The 25,644-nt window shown below is 46.7% G+C and overlaps 1 protein-coding gene across 1 annotated transcript in view; it reads left to right on the top strand.

Annotated features, from left to right (window-relative positions):
- Positions 1 to 11,145: 11,145 nt before the first annotated feature.
- LOC149351446 (nephrin-like) overlaps positions 11,146 to 25,644 on the top strand; it is a 389,383-nt gene continuing 374,884 nt past the window's right edge. Inside the window, exon 1 of the mRNA XM_089577024.1 lies at positions 11,146 to 11,295. Coding sequence (XP_089433150.1) covers positions 11,190 to 11,295 — 106 coding nt within the window. The 5' untranslated portion in view covers positions 11,146 to 11,189. The remainder of the gene's footprint in view (positions 11,296 to 25,644) is intronic.

The following is a 25,644-nucleotide window of genomic DNA, read 5'->3' as shown; positions in this document are numbered from 1 at the left end:
GTGAGCCATGTATTAGGACACGCCACCTGAACTGAAGCCTGATAAGAACTGACATATAATATCGTGGCTCGCATCCCTTAAGAGCTGATGCTCTTCCATGATTTAAAATACCAATTTGTTCGTGAGATCCTTGTTTCTGAGCATCTTTCAAGAAAGCCTCTTCTATCCGGCGCGGCATAGCTGATTGTCCTGCATGCGACGCCTGCGGCTTCGAAGAGGCGAATGCCCACATTCGTGGCCAGCGCCCCCGGTACTGCTCTGAAAGACGGTCGGTCTCAACGGCATTGAGACGTCCGGAGGACCAGCCAATGTCTGAGCAAACGAGTCTTGAACATAGAGCTCACCGGTCATTGGCTCACAAGGCCCTGAGGGCTGTGCTGTGTTTTCTCAAGGAAACCTGCCTTTCCTAATGCCTTTGACAGTGCTCCATGGATTTTTGTGCGCGCATGTGTCGACTGAGGCTTTCTTTTCTTTCTTTTTGCTTTTCACCTCTCGTGTCCCCTTCCAGTATAATAGGGCAGCAAATTGGATGGACATCTGGTTAACCTCAGTGGCGTTCCTTTATTCAGTTGCCCTCTCTCGTCGGTGACAGAATACCTGGAACCTTGCTTTTTTCCTTTTTAGGGCCAGATATTACAAAGGATCCTTCTTAGTTGGTAGTCGCAGAAGAGATCGAAGAACACATTGAAATTTGTTCGGTGTCTTAAACGCGTGCAGTTCCGAATGAATCTTTTTGTAAAACTTGCGTTCCAACTTGTCGAGCGATTTGCTGTGCTTTGTGTGCGCATTACGTGCCGCTCAAGTATTATGCCGCCACACAGCTGCGCTTTCACCTCTTAGGTGAAGGTATCTCCGCCGGCTTTGAGGATGTAGTTCTTCTTAATCCCATTTACTTAAGATCTCTGTACTTCTGGAAACAGCTGAATGAAACTTTCAGGTGACCTATATCGTTCGTTGCTTAGAAACTGGTATCAAACACTGAAACGACAAACACGGAGATGAAAGAAGTACAAGCGACAAGCACCAACTTTCACTGGTTTTATTTACCGACCAGGCCAGCAAATACAGAGAAACAACAAGGCGTGCGCAGAAAGAAATTTTACAACTAACCCACATTCGCGCGGCACGGTTGAGGAACTGTATTTGAGACAAAGAAGGCGCTAAAGACATATCGCCGATAAATTCACTCCGTCTTTTTCTTATGCGGTACTCTTTAGCACCCCCGTGCTGTTCCGTCATAACTTCTGCCTAAATTTTTTACCTCACGGAATCGTGGCTCACACCCTCTGTTGCGGGCACAACGCTCAGAGAAGTGCTCTCCTCCTTCACTCGTTAGCGATATCAAAAGTTACCCAGCACGGTCATGAATGGAACATCCCGTTTGGCCTGTATAGGCCTTCCCGCAGGTCAATAGATTATCATAAGCGACGCCGATGCAGAAGTTCACAAACTGCTTTGCATGTTCCTTATTAATGCGAAAGCATTTGTAGGCAATCAAAGGCAATCGGACTGAAGGCAATCGTTGAGCTGGCTTATTAAAACTTAACTGCACGGCATCGTGGCACGACTTGGCGAGAGTAGACTCATGGCATTGTTTGGATATGGACCTTAATTAGCTGGTTTCGAGCGTGCCGACTGATGCAAGTTGTACGGATTTAAGTTCACTTTGGATACAACAATGCCTGCCACTAAGAGTGCAATTCGGCTTAGGATATAACTAAGCCATTAGCCACAGGCCCTTAATTTTTGAAATTAAACACGGAGAAGTTTGTCAGCAACCTCTCTGCTCGTTCACTGGGACATAACTGTGGTTTGCGCAGACGCGGCAATAGAGAATGACAGTGCGTTACTGCTGTCAAAGATGAAGCCAAAAAATTGTTTTCAGGTGGGCGGGCGAGGGGATCAAGGGCAGTGAGTACACGCTGCAGTTCCCCGAGATAGAATCCATGTATTTCTCCAACGTCACGCTCGAGCAGTTTCCATGACGTCTCTTCAGTCGATCTATGGCACTCTATATACATCTTCTCCTTGCACGCCAACTGGATGGGCTGCTGCTGCTGCTGCTGCAGATGCATTCATCTGAACGAGGCGCCATGTGAATATCACACAGGAACATTGAGCAGACGGCTTTGCCATGTCATCCCCGAAAAGGAAGCATCGAGTAGCAGCGTCTATCCGGACAGTGGTTTGGTCCATCTTATTGTGCGACTCTTCAATACGACTCTTGTGGGGCACGACACCGCACGTGGCACCATGTTCAACCCGCTACTGACATTTCAGGTCCTGCTGCTCTGGCTGCCTGCTGCTTTTCGCCCCTTTCCTCAAGTTCCGTCATCCGCTCGTGGCGTGAATTGCGCGGTCGGTGACCGTGTGCTCTGCGCCGTAGTGGACGACACTCCAAATTTAGCCCGGATACCGCTACTCCCCTGGCAACCCAGCCCCTCATCGACGTCATGGATCACCGGACCCGCCTGCACAGTATATATACCGCCATCTGCCGCGCACCACCTGGAGCACGACACCGCACGTGGCACCATGCTCAACTCGCTACTGACATTTCAGGTCCTGCTGCTCTGGCTGCCTGCTGCTTTTCGCCCCTTTCCTCAAGTTCCGTCATCCGCTCGTGGCGTGAATTGCGCGGTCGGTGACCGTGTGCTCTGCGCCGTAGTGGACGACACTCCAAATTTAGCCCGGATACCGCTACTCCCCTGGCAACCCAGCCCCTCATCGACGTCATGGATCACCGGACCCGCCTGCACAGTATATATACCGCCATCTGCCGCGCACCACCTGGGGCAAGACACCGCACGTGGCACCATGCTAAACCCGCTACTGACATTTCAGGTTGGTTATATGAACAACTGCAGTGAATGTAAGACTAGCAACCGCTGCCTTGTAGCGGTGTCTTGCCCCTATGTGATCAAGTGGCGTAGCGCTTTGCGAATGTGTTGCGACTGTATAGCATCCCACCTGTTATCCCAGCTAATGTTATATCTATCAGGTGATGTTGAGCTGAACCCAGGCCCACCAACTGCACTCGACAACTCGCCTGTTTTAGACACCCTCAAACGCCTCGAGAACGCGCATATTGCCATGTCTACTGAACTAAAAGAACTTAAGGCTACTCAAGACAACCATGGAAAGCTTTTATCCGAGCTAAACAACCGCATTTCTCTGTTGGAATTCGCTCACAAAAAAGACTCAGACGTGGTGAAAATCGAAGAAACTAACGAAATAAAACGGGAGCTTGCAGCCCTTCATGCTGCCAATATTGATGCAAACAATCGTATGAGAAGAAACAACTTACTTTTCTTTGGCCTTAAAGATGTCGAAAAGGAACCTTGGGAAGAATCTGAAAAAAAAGTTCGAGACCTCTGCTCTACTGAGCTCGGTGTAGAACTAGAAGCAGATTCTATAGAACGTGCGCATCGACTAGGAGCATTCTGCACCGATAAACAACGGCCAATCATCATTAAGCTAGCTCATTTTAAGACGAAGGAAAGCATTCTGGCGTGTGGTCCCGAACTGAAAGACACGGTATACGCAGTCAGAGAAGATAAACCCGTCTTGCTCGTTCTAAACTTCTGAAGTTTATCCGGCCTCAAAAATGTGCATTCAAACTGCGACTTGATAAAATGTACGTTGGGAAAAAATGCTATGCTTACAACTCTGCCACTGACACGGTGATTGAATGTACCGCTCGTGTTCTCAACACCGATGGTAGCGAATGACGCGCAGCGAATCATGCTCCCAACAAGCGTCCTTCATCATACCTCGACATCCAAATCGCCTTCACCAACATAAGAAGCCTTATTCCAAAGCGTGACCAACTTCTTAGCTTCATTGATGACATTGACGCCCACATTATCATTCTAACTGAAACTTGGTTGACTGCAGAAATCCTCGATAATGAATTGCTTCCCACTAATCTGAAATTCACCATCTATCGCCGAGATCGCGGCGGCCGTAGAGGGGGTGGCGTTCTAATAGCTGTAAGAAACACATTGTCATCATCCTTAGTGTGCCACGACGACGTACTCGAACTATCATGGATTTGCGTTCAAACCTCAAATGGGAAAGCTGTATTTGGTATTTGTTATAGACCACCCGATTATGGTCCATCCTTCAGCAACTTACTCTGTCATAGTCTAACATAGATTAGGGACAACTTCCCCCACTCACCTATTTTTCTATTTGGCGATTTCAACTTCCCGAATATTAACTCGCCTCTACTTAGCACACCTGGTAATTCACAATCCAGTGAGCCCAAACAATTCCTTGATCTAACTCTTGATTTCAATCTGCATCAATCCATATCACTTCCGACGAGAGGGAATAACACTCTTGATCTATTGCTCACGAGCAGTCCTGATGACATTAAAAGCGTAACGATTCACCCCGGAATCAGCGACCACGCTCTTCTTCACATTTCCATATCACTACTGCTAAAAGTTAGGTCCGCAACTGAGAAGATAATCTTCGACTACAAAAGAGGCAACTTTGATGCAATCAACTTTGAACTTGCACGGTTTCACGAGTGCTTTCGTGAGTCATATGCGTCACGAACGATCAACCATAACTGGGAACTATACAAAACAACAATGATAAACCTAAGAAACAAATACATACCAAAAATAAATATTGCATGCGATCATAGCAATGAGTGGTTTACTGTGACTTTGAAACGCCTCCTGAACAGAAAGAAACGCCTCTACCGGTCAGCAAAGTCGTCTAACTGCCCTGCAAGGTGGAACCAATACTATCAGTGCGCAAAAACCTATATCGAAAGCCTGTGTGCGGCAAAACACAAATTCTTTTGAGTTGACCTTCTCAAAATCCTACAGTCCAACCCCAACAAATTTTGGCGTATTCTCTCTCCTAGGTCTCGGCCGAACCAAATAGTACTCATGGGAACTGATGGTGACCCAGTGGACCTAGATCAGTGCGCTACCGTACTGAACCAATATTTCACATCGGTTTTCACTCCCACACACAACTCTACCACCTCACTTCCACCAGAAACTTCACCGGTTACGATGCATAAGATACTGATTAATCCCGACGGTATCAGCAACCTCATTGATTCTCTTAAACTGTCTTCCTCGGCTGGGTGTGACCACATCAACAGTAAGTTATTAAAAAACACATCATCAACCTCGTCCCAGATATTAGACTTAATCTTCACCCAGTCTTTGCAATCGGAGGAAGTCCCGGATGATTGGAAAGTTGCCCAAACCATTCCAGTCTTTAAAGCAGGTGACCGCAAATCAGCCTCTAACTACCGTCCTATATCATTAACCAGTATCCCGTCCAAACTTCTCGAGCACATTATATCCACGAACCTAATGGCACATCTAGAATCTAACGACTTCTTTTATCCTAACCAGCACGGTTTTAGGAAACACCTTTCATGCGAAACACAGCTGGCCGAGTTCATACATGACTTACTCGAATCTATGGACAATAACCTTCAAGTAGATGCCATATTCCTCGATTACTCTAAAGCATTCGATCGCGTCCCCCATAACCACTTACTTCAAAAGCTTTCATTGCTAGGAATTCCCGCCAACCTAAACCACTGGATCGAAAATTTTCTTTCAGGACGCAAGCAGTTCACTTCCGCAAACGATAGCCACTCACCCTTCACCAGCGTAACATCAGGGGTCCCTCAAGGCGCCGGCCTTTCACCGCTTCTATTCCTCATTTACATTAATGATCTCCCTTGTAACATAAACTCTAATTTACGGCTTTTTGCAGATGATTGCGTCATATACAGAGTTATTGAGGCGACCAATGATTCATCTTTACTTCAAACCGATCTTAACACACTCGCCTCATGGTGTAATACGTCCCTCCTTTCCTTAAACATTAGCAAGTGCAAATCTATGTCTTTCACGAGAAAACGCACTATGAATCCGCATCAGTACAGCATTGGCTCACTTCTTGTCGACCCCACATTATCATACAAATATCTCGGCCTCCACCTAACACCATCACTATCATGGGTAACCCACATTCAAAACATTTGCGCAGAAGCCTCACGCACACTCGGCTACTTACGACGTAACTTGAAGGACGCATCCCCTGAAATAAAGAAACTAGCATACATGACATTCATTCGCCCGAAATTAGAATATGCGTCATCCATTTGGCATCCATCACAAGCTTATCTCGCCGCAGACCTCGAAGCCGTACAGAACCGCGCCATCCGCTTTATAACATCTTCTTATTCAAGAAAAACCAGCATCACTGCACTGAAACAGTCCGTCTCCATTCCATCGCTCGTGTCACGCCGCATCATATCTCGCCTCTGTCTTCTGCATCATTTCTATTATCATCCGCGCTCACGCCACGCAAAACTAGAACCCCCCCATAGGACGTCTAGCCGCTTGAACCACAATCATAGCATCGCTCGCATCAACTGTCGCACGTTAGCACTCAGTTCTTCTTTTTTCCCGCACGCAATAGCTCTATGGAATGCCCTGCCAAACACCATTGTATCATGCACTAATCGCAAATCATTCCGTGAAATACTAAAGGACCATTTTTCGTGAGTGCAATCTTTTCAATTATATGTTGTGCTTGATACAGACAAGTGTCCTTGCTTTTTTTCATTCCTTAGCCTTTGTTTACTCATGTGTTAATTTTTTTTTGACTTGTTACATATTGTATAACCTTTTCGACGGCCCTTACCTGTTGTACATTTCTATTCCTTTTCAATGTTTTTTTTCTTTCTTTGTAGTGTTCTTGTCTTGTTCGTACAGATCTTGAGTTTCCTCCCCCCTTATGTAATGCCCTCGGGCCTTTAAGGGAAAAATAAATGAAATGAAATGAAAGAACTTCCGCGCCTTTGCTACCTGCAGGTTCTAACGTCCAGGTTAAGCAAACATAGATGGGTGGTCATGTCGGCCTCTAAGCCTCGGCGTCGCTGAAACAATATGCTTTTCCATCACAGAAACCAAAGAAACTGCCAGACTTCTCGCCGTCTGAAGGTGTGAAGAAGTAATGGCGGTCGCTTTGCAATACCCCAAGCGACAAGTCCCACTTTAAAAGGCCCCTTGCATCCCAGGACCTTTGATGTTGCCTTCTCGAGAGCTCGCACTCTGCGGTCCACGTATGATCGAGCGAGAATACCGGAATTAACATTCCCACGGGCTAGCAGAACAAAAGGGCAGTTTTCTTTTACGACGTACGACGCTGTTCATTTACGCCGTGCACCAAAGAGTAGGTATCTTTATCTATACCCAACACTATGAAGACAACAGCCGTGCCAGCGCTACCTGTGGAGTCCCCTTTGCAGATGCGTGGGTGCGCGAGGACCATGGAAGAGCAAGCGGTGTAGGTACCAACACACCAGATGGTGGGTAAACCAGCAAGCGCACACAGACCCGACCTCATTACATTACTTGGCCACGTTCACAGCGCGTAGATCCCACTTGTTATTGACGCAACTCATACGGAGCAGTTTAGTGGTCAGTCTCCTCACATGCTGGGTTTGGTGCTCACAGGCAAGGCGTGCTTTCACGTTGACGCCTATTCTGCGCTGTCGGCTGCCCCAAAGGTCTGTGCGGGGGATTACAGGTGCTTCACTGCCCGGTGCTCACCCGTCCTGAAGGCGCCATTGGCTTTCTTTGGGAACTGTATGTTTGCGCTCTCAGGGATTGGTATACTCGACGATTCGTCGCGCTTGTAGTTGGAAGGTTGTGGTTTGTGGCCCGACGTTTAATCACCGGAACCAAACAGCTGCAGCTACAATAGATCGTACGCTAACAATGTTTTGGTTTCAGGCAGATGTTCTTGACGGGAGTAGAGCGCGCCTTTATTCATGTCGCAATCCTCGAACTTGTCAGACAACTTCTTTAATACTCAAAGCGGCCTCTACAGGCTCTCCCAAAAAAGGGAATCAACATAAAAATTGAGCTTATATATAAGGAAGAATGCACACCGGCTGTTTGTGAATTTTAATTCTCATTAGTAAAAGGTCGCCCGTACCAGATCTTGCAAAATATGTCAAAATTTCCACAGTGCCATTTTTTTCCCCTCATTGAGTATGGATTAGAGCAAAGTAGCAAGCGAAGCTTGGTAAAGTAGCAGTGTAACAGCTTAGTCTGCGGCGCCAAATTATTGAACGTATTTAACTTCAGTCTCCAATTAGGTGCCAGATTTTCATACTGGCGTCAGAAGGTCTTAGAAAAAACGGTATAAAATCCGTACAGAAGCCATGTCGAAGAACACGCGCCGTAAAGTGCACATTAAAACTACGTCAGTAAATTGTTACTTTTCACAGAAAGTAGCCCTTCAATTCATTTTCTTCTTGTATTAAGTAAGGATAATTTTTATCAGGAGGGAGTCATCCTTCACAGATTTTCGGTCTCGTCTCCAGAGGTCCTCACGCAAAGGGAGTGAGCTCTGACATTTAATTGGGAACAAGTCTGTGATCAGCAACTGTTAAACCATTGTATAGAGCTTCTGAGTTTTTGAGTCACTTTTTTAATCCAACCTAAAAATAAACAGTCTCAGAATTAGGTCTCTAGCTCCCGCCAGACAGTTTTAGTGCGCGCTTCCTTTTCGTGTATGCGCCTTCACCTGCGTGTAAAAAATTTCGACCGAACGTATTTCGCCGCTGCGCTATATGCCTTTTACTACAAAAAAGAAAAGAAAACGCGTACAGTGCTGTGTGTTAACGCATCTCGAGCATCTTTTGTTTAAGATTAGGCTTTTTGTTTCTGAAGCTTTCGTTTTCTTTCTTTTCTCCTTTTTTGGCAGATTATAAGTTTCAAGGGAAGGAACACTGTGTAAGGTTTATTTCCTTCATAACCTTGCAGCTAAGCAAACGCACCTTTCATATCATTTCTGGCCTTTTAGAATGGCCTCTGCGTAGTAGTAGCTGCTGCCAGCATTGAGCTTCGGCGATCACATGACCACCTCGTGCACACAACCCGTGTCTCGCGGCTGGCTCGCGCTAATTTTGTTGTCATCGTGTGGAGCGCGCGGTGAGAGCCAGACACCGCCAAGCACCCAGAAACTCCGCTCAACATCTGAAACAACTGCATGGCGCAGTAGCAACCTCAGCAGTTATGATAAAGCCAACATCGTACACGGGGCACATCTGACGCGTTGCGGGAGGGCCATAGATGTAGCCGAGGCGGAGTGTCGTGCTCGGAACGCTGAAGGCAAGATCCACCAGCGTGCAGGGGGTCGGGGTTAGGGCGAATGCTCTCGGCACGTTGACCGCAAACGGGCTGCGCGACACGATACTCAAGTCCGTGCCGGTACACTTCTCCCATAACAAAGTTTCGTCGTAACCTTGCAAAAACGGGACCACATTTGTCACCCCCTCATGCATAGCAGAAGCGTTCAAAGCAAGTGCGACAGCTGGAAAAGCACTATGTGGACGAGCTAGAGTTCATCATACCACGGGTCTAATGGGCATTAATTGTTTACTTGGAGAATGCTTCCCAGCTCCGAAGTTGCATGCGTTCCGGAAGGCGCTACTCATCAGAAGCGCTGGCGAGCTTGTTCCTTTTTTCTTTTATGCGAAGCATACTACTTTAGCTACCACTTCAGCCCTTCACCGTGGTTATGCGCCTCCAAATCACGTGATACGTGACGTCACACCACGTGACACGATGACGTCACGACAGTGGAGAAACGGGGGCCCACCTCGCGCCGTCGCTGTGGTTGTGCGCCTCCAAATCACGTGACACGACGTCACACCACGTGACACGATGACATCACGACAGTGGAGAAACGGGGGCCCATCTCGCGCCGTCGCTGTGGTTGTGCGCCTCCAAATCACGTGATACATGACATCACACCAGGTGACTTGATGACGTCACGACAGTGGAGAAACGGGGGCCCACCTCGCGCCGTCGCTGTGGTTGTGCGCCTCCAAATTACGCGACACGATGATGCTTCGCATTCCCAGGCTTAACCAAGTTAAGCCTCAGCCATTTTCTATCGGCCGCCGCGGTGGCTCAGCGGTTATGGTGCTCGGCTGCTGTCCCGAAAGACGCGGGTTCGATCCCGGCCGCGGCGGCTAGAATTTCTTTGGAGGAGAAATTCTAGAGGCCCGTGTACTGTGCGATGTCAGTGCACGTTAAAGAACCCCAGGTGGTCGAAATTTCCGGAACCCTCCACTACGGCGTCTCTCATAGCCTTAGTCGCTTTGGGACGTTAAACCCCACAAACCAAACCAAACCATTTTTTATCGCGACAGCATTCTTTTTTGCGCAGTATGCTATTTTGTCTGAGCACGCGCTATTCGGGCATTTCCAGTAAGACGAAAATTGCTATTAAAGCAGATTTGAAGCCTGTGGCCTGGTTGGTTTAGAATTAGACTTGGACTGGAGCATAAATGCAGACTTAGATGGTGGTTCTCCGGTCTTCCGGTGAGGATGAAACTGAAAAGCATGCCAACATTTCGAATGTCGAGACGCCAGCAAAATATTCAGCGCATTCAAATCTCTCCCCGCCTCATGCTTAATCCTGAAAGGGTCAGATCCTTTGTCTTCAGGGCTCCACACGTAGAACGTGGTGCGCATCCTCCCTGTAGAGCTTCTCTGAAACTCCTATCCACGAAATCCAAGTAATCACTAGAAGACTTCACTTCGAGATCCATGCTGAATGGAAAGCCTCCAAAGTACATGTCTGGCTTTTCAACTTTTTACCGAAGACTTACGGGATTTCTAAAGTCAAAGGATCCGCGAAGGCGGGCACGAGGGGTTTTTCCCCTTTGAGGAGTGACTTAGAGCTTGATGGATGCCACAAGTGTTCTTCAACGTAGCTTAAAAGCAAACGATGAGACCTGAAGTCTTTTGACCAAGGGTGTGTGTAGAGAGCAGTAAGCCTAGAAAACTTGCTTCCGCTACCGTGTTACTTTTGGCGCTACACGGGCGCGCAGCACGCGCCGGCTCGAGCCACGCTTCAAAACGCGCGCATCTGACGCGCACGTGCCCTTATCACTGAGGGGCGTGCAGGCCTGTATGCACGGTTCCCTGGGTCGAAGCTGGGCCCGGGGCGCAAGCGCTGGCCGCCATCTGTCGGCGGGCCGCTCGTCCGGGCCGGCAGCGCCGCCAGCAGCGGGCCAAGCGGCGCAGCCGTCCTCATCGCGCAGCCCCGCTGGGCCGGCCCGTTCTTGCACTCTTCCCGCGGACTACGCGAACGCTCGCCGAGGAGCCCCCGCTCTGATGGAATCCGCGCGTCGGGCGTCCGGCGCCTGGGCCCGGACCGACGTTCCCGCCGCGCTGCTCGCGATTACGCTCGCCCTGGCCTGCGCTGCTCCGACCGAACCAGGTGAGCGCGATAGGCTCCAGCTGACCACGTGGGGACGATGTTGTTTCTTTGTTTCGCTCCTCGTGAAAACTTTCAGTGGACTTCTTATCGGAAAGCATAAAAAGTCTACTGAAAAGGGTATGTGCGGGGAGCATGTCTCTTGGCGTAAAAACCTGAGCTGACAAGTAGTCGGCATGGTCTCTCGTATAAGCTGTGCTCGGTGACGACTTGACGACTCGAATTCCATTACGATAAGCAGTGTGAGAACTCTTTGCGGGACCGTTCATGCTGGCGATCTTGGAAGAGAGGCGTGATATAAGCGAAACCATCGTGTCGCATTTCTTTGGCTATATTTTTTTACCCTTTTTTTTGTGACTCGTCCTTTGCATACTGAAAAGCCTTAGTAAGCATTGGTAAGCGTCAGGCGGTGCCTTCTCAGCATTTTCCGCCCACCTATGCAATAAAAAAGGCAACGCCACTTTTTTTTCTTTGTTCACAAGAAACACTGTTCGAAGTACGTTCGTGTCTTCTTTTCCAAAAATTTCAGATGCGTTAAGTTAGCTGTGCTGTGGTTTACTATTTTGCCTGGCCACATTTTGGAATGCAAGTACAAATTTCGAAAATAAACACACAAGGAATAAAATTCTCATTGAACATCGTTCTGACGTTTTGCTTCTGCTTCCAGCGATATGCACGTTGTTGGCAGGTGGACTGTTTGAAAGCTCTTAAAAACCAACTATAAAAAAGCTAATGGATTGTCTGGATTCGTGGGCTCTTTAAAATTTATTACAAGCCATCTATATTTGAATCATGTTCTCATTTGCCTTTTTTTCCTCGCTGCTTTTCTCTTCCGAAGAAAAAAAAGGTCTGAAGCGTGGAAAATGTCAGTTGAAGCATACCGTATAATCATGCATTCAATGCGACACATTGCATTTATTTCCATTCGTCTTGTCCCCTGCCTTCACTTACTCTTTTTTGGTCGACGTCTATCAATGCTTTGAGCGCTTTTAAAGCTCAAGCCCGCAATGGCCTAAGATTGTGCACTCAAGCGGAAAAATGGCGTAAGAGGGAACTGAAATTCTGAGTAACTCCAGGAAATCCAAGAAAGCTTTTTTTTTTTTCTGGCATTCGAGACGGAAATAAAAGACAGAGAGAGAGCAGAGGCGTGGTCGGCGGGCGACTACTGGCAAGAACAGTGACACTGCCACTAGACGGCTAGTTCACCTTCCGTCCGTTTTGGGATTCCCATTTATTTTTTTAGCGTTCGCGTTTCAAGTGATATGTTTGGGGATATGGGTGGGGGCGCAGTCAAGCTTCATTAATGGTTCCTCTTTTAAGAGTATTTTAATATCGTCCTTCATGCGTTCGCTTCTAGAGCCTCGAGTAACTAAATGTAGTACTGACGCAGTCCAGCGTGTGGTGAAAAAACTTTACATTGCCTGGCTCTATAAAAGACGACTGCAGTTACACGACAAAAGTGCGCGAAGGAACAAGCAGGCAGGGTCCTTGTGTACACGACCGCCCCAACTGTAATCGTCGAGAGTACGCACTGGGCCTCAGAGGCAGCTCAGCAAGCGCTGCTTTGTGCCAATAACTTTGCTGGTATTGTAATCGCTTTGCCGACACCATAATGAGCGTATAGGTATACAAGGCTGTGTCGAGAGTGAAAAGCGATGGGGCAGAAAAAAATAAAGAAAAATAGTTTAACCACAGTTTCGCTGTTCACCTATTGCGGGGAATGTTCGCCGGCTGGAGAGTTGGCACCTGACATGTATCCTTCTCTCGCACAGAAAGAGCAAAACTCAACGAAGAAAAGTCGTTGGTGAGGTGTTTTGCGCCCGAGGTGAGGCAAACGGAACGAGGGTAAACGTTTTACGCAAGTTTGCAGGATATAAGTGCAGAAGTCTGAGTTTGGGGTAAATAAAAGAATAACACACCGAAAAATACATTCCGGTAAAACATTTACGCGCTCGGATTTATCTGCAAAATTTCGACTTTGTAGAGAGTCTGGTTTGGAAGAATCAATGATGGTCGTCTTACTATTGGATCAATTTCATTGCCAATATTTTGGAAAGTGAAAAACTGCAATCATCGTGGGCGAACAGATGACAAAGGCGGGTGCTAACTGACAACCAAAAGTGTTTATTGCTAGAGCTCAGTAAGTATGCGTTGATAAATTAAGGCAACAGTAAAGGCAACAGTATCAGACAGCTCACAGTGCCAAAGATGAAAGCATGTGATAAAAAAAAAGCTACCAAGTGAGGTATCTCAGTGCTTTTCCTTGCAGCTTTTTTGCTGTCCGCCTTCTTTCTCGGTGTACTGTGGCGCTACAGCAATACACTATTTCAGTCATCAATAAGCGCCCGTGGCTTTCTTTACTTCGTCCGTGTCCTTGCACATTTTGCATCTTCCAAGCTTCAACCAAGCTGGGAAAGCTGGGCAATATCGCCCGAAGAAGCATGGCCAAAGTTGTGATATGTGGCCCTCTAGTATTCCAGCCGGCCTGAAGGTTGGTCACCTTTATGCCCAAGAAGTACACTATTGTGTATACCCCTTCCGGGAATAATCCATTAATGGGCCTCTCTCGCAGAGCGATATGCGCCGCCCGGATTTTTGGGATCAGAAAGGGGAGAGAGCAGTAGAAGCCATAGAGCCGGTTCAAATTTGTACCTTTCAGCAGTACTGCCATGTTGCGGCTGGGAGGCGAGGTTGTTCGTTGGAACGAAAATCAGCAACCGACCTGCACTACACTGCGGACCAAGCCGGTACCAAGTGCTGACAAAAAACCCAGAGAAATGCTGGGTCGCCTCAAACATTCCAGACATATCTGTGCCGTTGTTTGCCCTCGTTATGCACGAACCGAGGTTCTGGCAATATCGAGTCTACGATATGAGGGAAGTTGTTGAGCCAATACCGGTCTGGTGCGCGCTGTTGTTGCCCACCCGTCTTTCCGCGTCACGCACAGAATACGCAACTTTTTCTTGTATCATTGCACGCTGTCTTCGTGTTCCGTGTGCGGAATAGAAATGAGAGTATACTGAAGTTGCATACGCCAATATGGGGAAGTGCGCTTGAATGTGTTGCATAAATTGTCATATAGAGAGCCACACAATGTTTTTGATGTTAACCATTAAATAATGCTTTACGCAGCGACACTGCATATATGCGTTAGAGAAGAGTGTTACTCGAAGCTTAGCACCGAATAAAATCAATTGGGAAAACTCCGTCCCTTGCAAGTCAGAAACTGGAAATGATAATAATCTCGAGGTTTAGGAAAAAAAAAATCTCCGAAAGATACCGCCTGCATTTATATCAAAATAAACGCTACATACGCAGAAATCCAGACGTAGATGCAATAATGCAGATTAGCGCAATACAATCCTGAATATAACCACGACCTCCTTACCAGTTTTGCGTGCTTTTGCTGCCGACCACAGTACAATTTAATTAAGAAGCTTTTTATGCAAATTACACGACAACGCTCCCCATAACCTCACCTAACGTGTACTGTTATCGCCGTGTCTAGAAACTGGCTTCAATTTCCTCGCTTTTAACTGCAAACCCTCTCTTGCCGTGGAATTACTTTTACGCACGCCATATAAGCGGGTGCCTCCGTTCAGTTAACTTGTTTCAGTCTCGCCACCTTGTAGCATCTTATCCAAAAGGACCAGGGAAAGATTTGAGGGTAAAAATTAGACATTGACATTCTGAAATTTCGCGCATCACTACGCCAGAGAGATGCTAAGCATAAAGAAAAAAACAGGCCAGGATTTAACGTCGCTCAGAGTGCTATTCTGTTCATTAAACTTTTGTTGAGAAATGACTAATTAAACAATCAATGCTCGATCTTTTTGGAAGAGACGTGCATACTACAAGGTTGGGCATGTTGGCTAGACATTATCGGCGCAGCGCGTATACTACCGTCTCATTACACCCTGTGTCTGTGTCTCATCTCGTCCTCGTCGTATGCGCTGCACTGATAGTGCATACTACGTTGTGTATTTTGCCGATTCCATAATATTACAGCCCATTACTTCCCCGGCTGTATATACTGAAATCTTCACAAATTCAGAACGTAAAAGCACGTAGGCCCGCCGAAATAATTTATCTCCGACTAAATTTTTACTCGGGCTGGCTCGCATTCTCGCGTTTTCTTTTTTCACTCCCCCCCCCCCCCCCCCCCCCCCCCCCCCCCCCCCCCCCCCTCAGTGACAGCGCTATCGCCGTCGCCCTCGACGACCGCTCCGCTCTGGCGCATCTCTTGCGCGGCGTACTGCATCGCGTGTTCGTCTGCTTCCTCTGTCTTGTATTCCACAAGCTTTCGCGGTCTCTCGTAGCTTTGGCTTTGTTTACGAGCCGTTCTGGCGCATCGAGCGCTTTTCTGAGCGCTTGCTTCCAGCATAAGTACTTTTCCTTAGTCGCCGAGTGCACAGCTGAAACGCATTCTCATTTCATTCCGCTTGCCTCGACATGTGGCCTTGTGGTTCCCACGGCCGTGGAATTGTCAGCATTCGGAGGCCGACGAAGCACGGGCGCATTTTGGGTATTGAACTCCATTTCGCACCTTTGACTGATAGAATCTGTGTAAAAAGTGCGCAGGCCACTCCGCTCGCGGCGCTAGGGGCTACGGGGCGCTGTATTTGGTTTATTGTGGTGCACCCAGCACTTCCAAGCTTCGTATGCTGAGCAAGACGGTCATTTTCACACCTCTGTGGATTTAAAGCGGGATGCTGTCGGAGTAGCTGTGCGCGGTGTGTCTGCAGCAGCCCTGTTCGGAGGAGCATCTAGTGGCCCGCGAGCTTTTCGCAGAAACTGTGCTCGTTAAAATAGCACAACAGAAAAACATTGCGTGCTTCGGCATAAAAGGATTGCCCTCCGTTAACGTTCAGTGCGCTGCCTATGTTTCGTTTCCTCGCCCAACACAAAACAGTTGTCCATGTTTTGTTTTTTTTTCTCCCTTTTTTCAGCCTCGGCATTTAGCGACACGGTGCTCGCTTGTAAAGCGTGCCATCGCAAGGTCAAGGGTTTACGCCTTCCGGACAGGCGCTCGAAGTGCGTCGTGTCGCGGGCTCCACTTTGGCCGGTCACACTGTCGGCTATTGTGCAAGAAGCTCGGGGCCCCCCGTCGTCGCCCGTAAAATTGTTCGCGACGCATGAACGCGAACGCTAAAAGGACAGGCCTTTAATGCTTTTACCCAGCTGAACGGGAGCAGCGCCAGGACGACCGGAAGAGACGCGCGCTTTGTCCGAGCAGATCATCCTTCTTCACCGCTTGCACAACGTGCTGGAAAGAAAAGGGAAATCATTGTTACCGTCGCGCGAATCCGCCACCGAATGCTGGTTCGAAGGGTACGTGCGGACCCCGGATATTTCGGAAGGAAGCTATTGACGCGCTTAATCGCCTAGTATATCCCCTCCATAATATCCGCCGGCGAAATAATTCAGCCCATTGGTAGGGTAATGCGCTGGGAAATTGGTTAGAAATGTACAGTGTGAGAGCAGCCTTGTCTAGAGCGCTTGAACAGTGCGCACTTGGTAACAAAAACCGAAATTAGAGAGCAGCCCCTCATTACAGGGCAAAGTTTTCGTGCCTGCTTTGTTTACGAGGCTATCCGGCGCTACTTCCGTGCAAGCGTTGCAGCTGGACCCTAGAGGCTGCCACAAAATCTGGATTTGTTTGCAAGGAAGTGCACCTCCCGAGCGCTCTAGACAAGGCTGCTCACCACTGTACGGCTACTGCCGAAGCATTCATCTATTTATGGCTCACGCATCCAACCTTACTTCGAAATAACATGGGCTGAATTTTACGAATCGGCATTGTTGGATAGCTGCTGATGTTCCGGCACGCACTACGATACTGAAAGGGCTTGCATCTGGGTGCTCAACTGATACGTATACGATTGTGTATTCCGAGCAAGCAGAACAATACGTTTTTCCCCGACATTCTTTTTTTTTTTCACAGTGATGAACCTTTTTACTGCAATAAGCCTAGCAAGCTAAGTGGTGCCACTTTTCGGCGTATTCTTCTCTTATTATAATTCCATTGCGGGAAGGAGTCTTATAATTATTACCATCACATGTTGAATACGTCGCGCGGGCATTTTAAACAGCCGCGTGAAAGTTTTTCTTGCTGTAGTCTTAATACTCCAAAGAGTCCATAAGGACTCATGTTGCCGCTCGTAGTCACTAAAAACAAGCGCATAGTGTTTTAATGATCAAATGTATGACCGGCAAAACGGAGTTTTTTCCTCAGTTTCGTGACATTTCGAGCACAGAGTAATGTGTGCGTAGCAAAGGAAAAGCAGGGGGAGCTACTTCGTGTCTATCCACCATTTGCGCAGCAAAGGCGTACTTTCGCGTCAAGCATAGCCGGCAGATATTATCGGATAAAATTGCTGCTATGCTCAACCTTTCCTTTTGGAAGCTAACGATCGAACTGCGACCCCGAGAAGATTTTCGGCAGACCAAGAAAGAAAAAGAGGCATTAATGTAGTGACCTACTATTGCTCTCACACTTTCCAGAAAGTACACGCTTGTGGATTGATTTTTCTGAAGCGCGAGTTATTGTAGTCTGGAAAGGAAGACTGGTGAAATCATGCGCTCGATATAAATGAATTTTTACGATTGTCGGTCCCGCTCCACACGCAGCAAGAACATACTCCTTCGTCGCACATGTGCAAACTGATGTCTCATGCGGAAACAGATAACTCCGCGGAATCGGAATAGCCAACGATGCCCTGAAATTGTGCCGATTCGTTCAGGGATGTTGTTCCTCTTGTCTTTTTTTAGCTTTCTTTTCTTGCAACGTAAATTCGATGTAAGCAAGTATTAGAAAATAAATCAGGAATTTATGTTGCCTTGCAAGTTCCCAAATTTTAGAGCATGGTTTTTTTGCACGAATGCGCGAACTTAAAGGCCCGGAAGTAAACTGGTTGAAAGTGGTTCAGTAATTTTGCTGAGGGAGCCGGAGTAAGCCGAGATCACCGCCTATAGAAGTAAGAATGTACGTTTCTCTTTCTTCACTCGCTCAAAACGACGGTTATGAGTGGATAGCCTGCTCTAATACTCCACTGTTTTACGCATGGGCTACAAACAAGTCTCGGTTACTTAATGACGCCCGTAAATTACGATGATGACACAGAGGACAACTACTTTCAGACACGTGTACTTTCTCCTTCAGATTTCGGTGGACGGTGTCGAACAGAAGTTCTGTATTCAGTGCAAAAACAGCTTTTATGACTCCAGCGTTGATGATAAATGTTTTTTCTCATGAGCGCGGTGTACACTTCTAGAAGCAGCACTAGCTTGTTGGGTCGTAAAAATTCTTGTTTAGGGACCGGAGGCCTCGAACAAAACATGAACGGTTCAAACTTGATAAATGCACAGATGTTTTTTTTTTAAGGGACAAAAAAGAAATAGAAACTGAATTCGCAGAAACACATCACCGTAACCACAAAATGGCGGCACTTTACGTAGAAAAAATAATTTACAATATGTGACATTGTTGCCATTCAGATATATCATTAAACATTTCCGGTTAAAAACAACACATAAAATGCATTTGAGTTTGTGTTCTTGATGGGGTGGTGTTTTTCGGGTTATTTTGTGAAGGACTAGTCATGAGGAGGCGCAGAAAAGGGTAAATCAATCATAGTCTTCCTTTGCAGATTGGTGGGGGGGGGGGGGGGGGGGGTGTAATTTTTTGATGGCGCTTGTCGCTTCTCGTCCTTGTCGTGTGTTCCTTGGTATCGTCCGTTGTCCGCATCGCACTTTTCAGATAAAAATGAGCGAGGACGCCTTCAAAAAAAAGAACAAAGGATTTAGGTTGCACTCAACGACGAAATAAAAATCACGAAATATATATATTCGAGAGCTCGCTTCACTCTCACGAGGTCCCTGTTTTTCCATTGAAGCAGCAACCAACCTTTGTTGACGATGCTCAAAAGAGAGCTGCTGATATTTCCTTCTGAACAGTTGGTGCTAGAAATTTCTACCTTTTCAGAAAGTTGAGTAAACATATGTACCAACAAAGCGTTTCTGAAGCGAATTACTTGTTTGTGAAACTCTCCACTTCCATTCAGCAGAAGTAAGCACTTACACCAGCGCAAAATAAATGCGCTCTCCACGCAGAAAAATAGACGAGAAAAGAAACATCGAAGAAACGGATTCTTTGGTAACTAGAGCACTATTGTGGTGAAGTACACGGAGAGAGTAACTCAACAGAGCTGGTTTTTCTGTTGGTGTTAGCCTTGCGATATATGCCGTTGGCCGCATGAAACTTCTGTTCAGTATTTTAATCAATAGCTCGAAGCTTTCTCCTTCTTTTTTCAGGCAATAAAATTCAAAACTTGCGAAAGCAACAGCTTTACAAAGGTATCCTGGAAACATTTGTACATTATTCATGATATCTTTGCTTTTTTAGCGTATGCATTTATTTTTTTCGAGAAGTCTTTTATTACCGCAGCTGTTGCTATCGGTCTCAGAGTGCGTACCAAGGATATCGAATTAAAGATGGCAATTTTTGTAGGAAATTGGTGGAATGCATGACAATTGCATCGCACTCGAGTGAGACATTTCGTCTTTATACCGAATCGAGAATTGTTCTCAATGCTTTTGTGTCGCTGTGAGTCTTTAACGTGCCGTATGAAACGTTCGTACTGAAATTTGAAGGCTATGTAGTTACGTTGGCTTACCGCTTTTTTTAGTGTGTTATGGTATGACTCTGACAAAGTTATGCTCCAAAGGAAAGAAAGGATGTAGATTATGCAGCGTTAACTTTTCAACAGATGTGTGCTACAGAAATTGCTGGTTCTCTAACGACTGCGTTATAAAATTATGGAGGGCACTTAAGGCTACTTACGTGCTTTTTATGTGAAAGCATTTTTTTATTTTTTATTTTCTTCTTTTTATGTTTTGCTGCATCGAGACGTTTTCGCGCCGTCATTTATATTGGCCCACCTACTCATTAGCATACAGTCGTAAGGCAACGCATCTACTAGGGGTTTTTTTTGCTCGCCAAAGTGCAACGCGGTTTTGTAGCCACTACAGAAATTTAAAAACTTGTATCATTTACAGTAAGGCCATTTGTTTGCAAAGCGCATCACCTTTCTGAATCATCCAGTATGTACTTTATTTTTTGAAATTACTAGCAATGAAGAAAGAAAAATAGGTTTTGTTCTTCTTAAGTTGCGTGCTCGCCTACCAGTCCGAGAGTACAGGGTTGAATTCCCCGCACCTTGGGAAGAAATTTTGTTTTTCTTTGCTTGGCTATGTGGGTTTGGGGAAGCCATTTTTTCTGGACGTCAGTTTTCGTTGAAGATGAGCTATAGTGCTTTCACATTAAAAATAGTTGCGGCTGCTGTCCACACTAGCTGCGTGGGAGAACGTACGGGCTGCATACTTTCACGCATAAGGCCTTATACTCTTCATCGAATAACTACATATTTTCGCGAAGCGTTAAAAATGAAGCGATTTTAAACAGCTATTTTGAGAGTGGCTTCAAGAACTCGGGCGAGAAATGAAGCATTTGAGCATCGTTATACAAAAAGAGGAAACTTAGTGTTAGAACAATTTTGTTGACAGTTTAGATGAAGTGCCTCGAGCCAATCATATCGACTGCCACTCAGGCAGCAAAACACTATGGTTTACTTAAACTCAATTAGTTTGGGAACCGTATTAACCCAGCATACTACCAGCAATAAAATGCAGCAATCGTCTTTGCTAAAAGTTAGCACGCAACAGTGTTTGTTTCTTAGCTGCTTATCGGAGTACATTATGGCACACCTCGAGCTCTAAATCTCTGTGAGGTAAAGAGGACCCCTGTAATAACTTTTCGTGACCTTTTGGTCTTAAGGAGTGCCGTATGGGCTCCACTATAAGGCTGAGAGGCAAGTTCCGGTGCCTTGTTACTTTTGGAAAAGATGCGTGACAATCGACATGCAAGGCAGTCATATAGTATTTTTACCAAGTATCGTGGCTTCAAATTACATCGGTGCGTACGCTTTTTTCTTATTTATTCGTATCACTTGCGCTAAGTCTGCTTTGAAGCTTATAATGTGAAGGTGCTGTAGGAATGCAACAAAGTTGTTAGTACCCTGTTGTGCGGGGGATAATAATGTTCCTGAGGTGAATGAACTGGTCTGAAAAGTTCCATAATTTTTATTAAGAAACCATTTCTCGAGAATGTTTAGATGATTTGAAAGCTAGCAGCATGAAATCGGCACTTCCGCATTCATCATTACTTTTTCTGTTCACAGCAAGGGGATGTGACATGCTGACTGACGACTGAGCGGTAAGCGTCATTAGCAACTGGTCTGCTCCTGATCATTTGATTTTGTATCTCTCAGTTGACCACACTTGCCGTTGACGGGAATAACTTTGCACTAGAATAAAAAAATAAAGGCACGCTTTAAAGATCTGGCTCTGTTTAAAAAGTTACCTCTTCTGTTAATTTCCTCACAGAACCTTAAGGCCTTGCTAATCGCCGTAAAGTTCGGCGGGCAAACATGTCCCGTCAAAAAGACGGACGCTAAGCTCTTGAGACCGTGTGAGCACAAAAGAAGCAGGATTGTGGGATGGCGCTGGCAGGAAACTATTGCAAACGGCTCTAGTTCGGAGATGTAAAAATATTGACAGGCTGGCCACGAAACCTGATGCAAGAAAGCTGCGCAGCTCGATTTAACCTCGAAGATCGCTTTGGTGATTTTACTCGAATAACTGTTTATGCTGTAATGAGAGAAGTCACACACATGACAGATTTTTTTTTTTTTTTTTTTGGTGAGGGGGCGAAGGTTGGGGGAGGGAGGCACTTCTGGAGGGTGGCTGCGGGTGGGTGGGCAACTGCTTAGCTATGGGGGGTGGTGGGTGGTGGTGGTTCTGGAGGGCAGCTAACTTTCTCAGTGCGTCCCTGAATTTTATTTCGCCTTCGCTTTTACGCTCTGCTGCTGCGCTGCAAGGGATTCTAGTGTTTGGAGGTCTTGTGTAGGGCGTAGGTAGTGAGTTGGCGATTTACAGACTTATAAATCTGTCAATCTGTCAGAGGTCTTGGCTCTAATCTTTTTTTCTGTCTCTTGTTGAGCAGTAGCGCGCACGTCTGAAATATTCATCCTCACCGCACAGAATTCAGTCGGGCTTCTTTGCACTGTTCGCAGGTGCAATGGTGCGAGCCTTCTGTTGCGAGAAGTATACAGTTTAGACTCGTTCTGAGTCTGCTGAGCTGGGGCGCCTTGTGCCTACTACCAGCAAGACAAGTGAAACGCGAACAACACAATGAGAATATCTTACCTGCGGGAAGATCATTTCTTGCGCAGGCTAAATTCAGTTCGGAGGCTCGACGACTGTTCTTCAGAAGTGCTAATCATTGTCGCTTGTATTCTCTCTCCAGGGATTAGTGTGTTCGTGTATTTGCGTGGGCCTTCCATTTTTTTTGTTCGCGTTTCATTTCTTCCTGATAGTACATTGCCGAACTCCAAGATAACGGTACACTCGAGGCAGGATAGTCTTTTTTTCTGCGAGAACCTGAGTGGATTGATTGTGCGAGGATATTGCTGCCGAGGACTCATGCACGGCCAATAAGCGTGTTCGCAAAAGGTCAACTGAACTTACGACTTCAGTGTGCCTGCATTGCTAACTGGCACCCTTCGCGAAGCCCGTCCCGTGCACCAGCGAGGAGAGCAAAGGCTTAGGCCGGTCCGCCTCCCTAGCCATAACTACGCTCCAAAAGCGATTTTCTTCCACGTCGCAGATACGGTGTTTTTAATACGTGCCGCTGTTTTTGCTGAACATCCTCCAAAATTATTGCATATATTTAGAGATGTAGACGCACTTCACCATGTGTTAATGAAGGTAAATTAAATTCTATTACGGGAATAGTGTATTCACGATATGTGCTATCTCTTAGTAATGCACTATGGCTATCCCAGATTTACTCTGCGGCGTCCACTACTGGCAGCACTCTAAACCACTACCTAAACTCGTGTTAGGAACCAAACGATAGGACGTCAATTCCACTCATTAAATGTTGGCTCCAGTAAACTGGGATGATAATATGCAAAATGATAAACAAAAAGTCAAGCGTTACTTTTTTTTGTTCCTGATTTAGGAGGTTTTGCCCGCTGAAAAGGATCGTAATTTCAGTTCAAACTATGGTATCTTCGAACGCGTTTGACGCGGTGCGTCCGCGGACGCGAAAATGTAACCACGTAATATGACAACACGTCACCTACCCCAGAGGCACCTCTGAGAGACTTTTTCAAACAGAACTTCCGCTGAGAAAACGCCACGCATTTAGGGGAGACCGCGGAGCCCGCAACCCCAGGGGGGCCTGCCAGGCTTGGTTCCACCATTGTCGCCCGCTGTCACCACCGCGTCATTCTTCTTCCGCCGTATACTGCTTGCGCCTCGCTTCACTAATCATTGTCATCGTGCGTGTAACTAATGATTCTGTACGTTAATAAACGACTTCCGTACACGATTGCAGCCATTCAACGATAGCCCACAGACTTTGTACACAAGCTTTCATCGCTCTGTCAGCCTTGACCAGCTATATAATATGCGTCTATCTCCGATCCGCAAGAGTTATCTCCAGGAAAGTATGTTACTGTGGTGTCAATTACCAACATGTAATTTATATTATTGTAATAAATTTAAGTTTACTTTTGGTTTTCTAATAATTTGTGCTGCTCTCAAGTGAGCTACGGTTGTTTCAATCAAGTTTGTTCTTTTCAAGTACATGCTAATATACTAATTTGTCCACTACATTTTTGCTTTGTGTCTGCTGCTAACTTGTGGGAGTGGTATACAATTGCAGTGGAGCAGTCGCGCTCGCTCACTGTGATGAACTGTGTGGGTGAAAGACGACGACGATCCAGGGGTGTTAAGCTCGCTCGCGGGTTCAGCCACAGGTCTGTTTGTGACGCTGTTTAAAATTTCTTGCTGGAATCTCATCGACTACCTTGCTAAAGCTTTCAGTATTTTCTTTTTATGCTTCATTATTTTTCGAATTCTCTCCTTTCTCTCTTTCACTCTCTCTCCAATCCAAACTCCTTTATATATATATATATATATATATATATATATATATATATATATATATATATATATATATATATATATGATTATTATTATTATTTATAACTATTATTACTATTATTATTTTTGGTTTGTTTTTTAATTTTTATTTTCTCATCCCCTCCGTGCCCTTCTTGTGGTAGACTCCCCCGGTGTTCCTCTCCCGTGTGCTTTTCTTTTGCCTTTACTACGTACAGGTGAATACCAACCTTTACCTCCCGATTCTTGGCCGATCCCCCAGAGTGGGTATGCGCCATTCTGTCATAGGCTACAACAACAACAACAGCCCGAACGCTTGACTGAACCTTTGCTGGAAGTTGCAAAGCGACCTAGGTTCTGCTGAGCCACAACCCCTTCTTACTTTAGGTGGAGGCTGCTGTACGTTCCCCCTCATCCTGAAACTCCGTAGCCGCACCTTACCTTCGACGTCTGTTATGTCCGAAGTCACCAGCCAGACAGCCCCCATTCCTTCGCCTCCCATCCTCTGTTCCGGCGGGTTCCGGCAGCCCGATCCCAGCATCTTCAGCGGTGCCACCGACCACGATGTAGACGACTGGTTGTCGTCTTACGAGCGCGTCAGCGCCTACAACAAGTGAGACGATGCCACCAAGCTCGGTGACGTCCTGTTCTATCTTAACGATGTAGCAAACTTGTGGTGCCGAAATCATGAGGCCGACGTGCCTACCTGGTCTTCCTTCAAGACCAGTTTCTCATAGGTATTTGGCCGCCCAGCTGTGCGCAAACTGCGTGCCGAACAACGCCTCCGCGCTCGCGCTCAGCACCCCACCGAAACCCTCACGAGTTATATAGAAGGTATTGTCGACCTGTGCAAATTATCAACACATCAATGTCCAAGGCCGATAAGATTAATAACATTTTGAAGGGTATCTCTGACGACGCGTTCCAGATGTTTCTAGCAAGGAATCCACAAGCAGTCGTCAATGTTATCCAGCTTTGCCAAAGCTATGACGACCTCAAGAAGCAGAGGACTTCTACTCGCCATTCCGGTGTGCTCTACGAGTCACTTCCTGCGCCGACAGTTTGCAGTCTGGTTTCTGACCCCTCCGCACTGCTTCCCGAGATCAAGGCCTTTATACGGGAAGGGGGGGGGGGGGGGGGGGGGCAACTGTCGCTCCTGCCTGTGTCTGGCGACCCTGCGCCATCCCTTGATCCCACACTTCGACGCACCATCGAGGAGCACGTCGCCGAAGTTTTGCCTTCCAGCCCTCGGCTTCCGCCTGTGACTGCCCCTCTCACATACGCTGAGTTTGCCGCCAGACCACGACGCCACGACGCCTACAT

Source organism: Amblyomma mixtum, chromosome 3, assembly GCF_055824585.1.
Source record: "Amblyomma mixtum isolate Tamu chromosome 3, ASM5582458v1, whole genome shotgun sequence".
NCBI classification, from domain to species: Eukaryota; Metazoa; Arthropoda; class Arachnida; order Ixodida; family Ixodidae; genus Amblyomma; species Amblyomma mixtum.
This window is presented reverse-complemented; position numbering and strand designations above follow the sequence as displayed.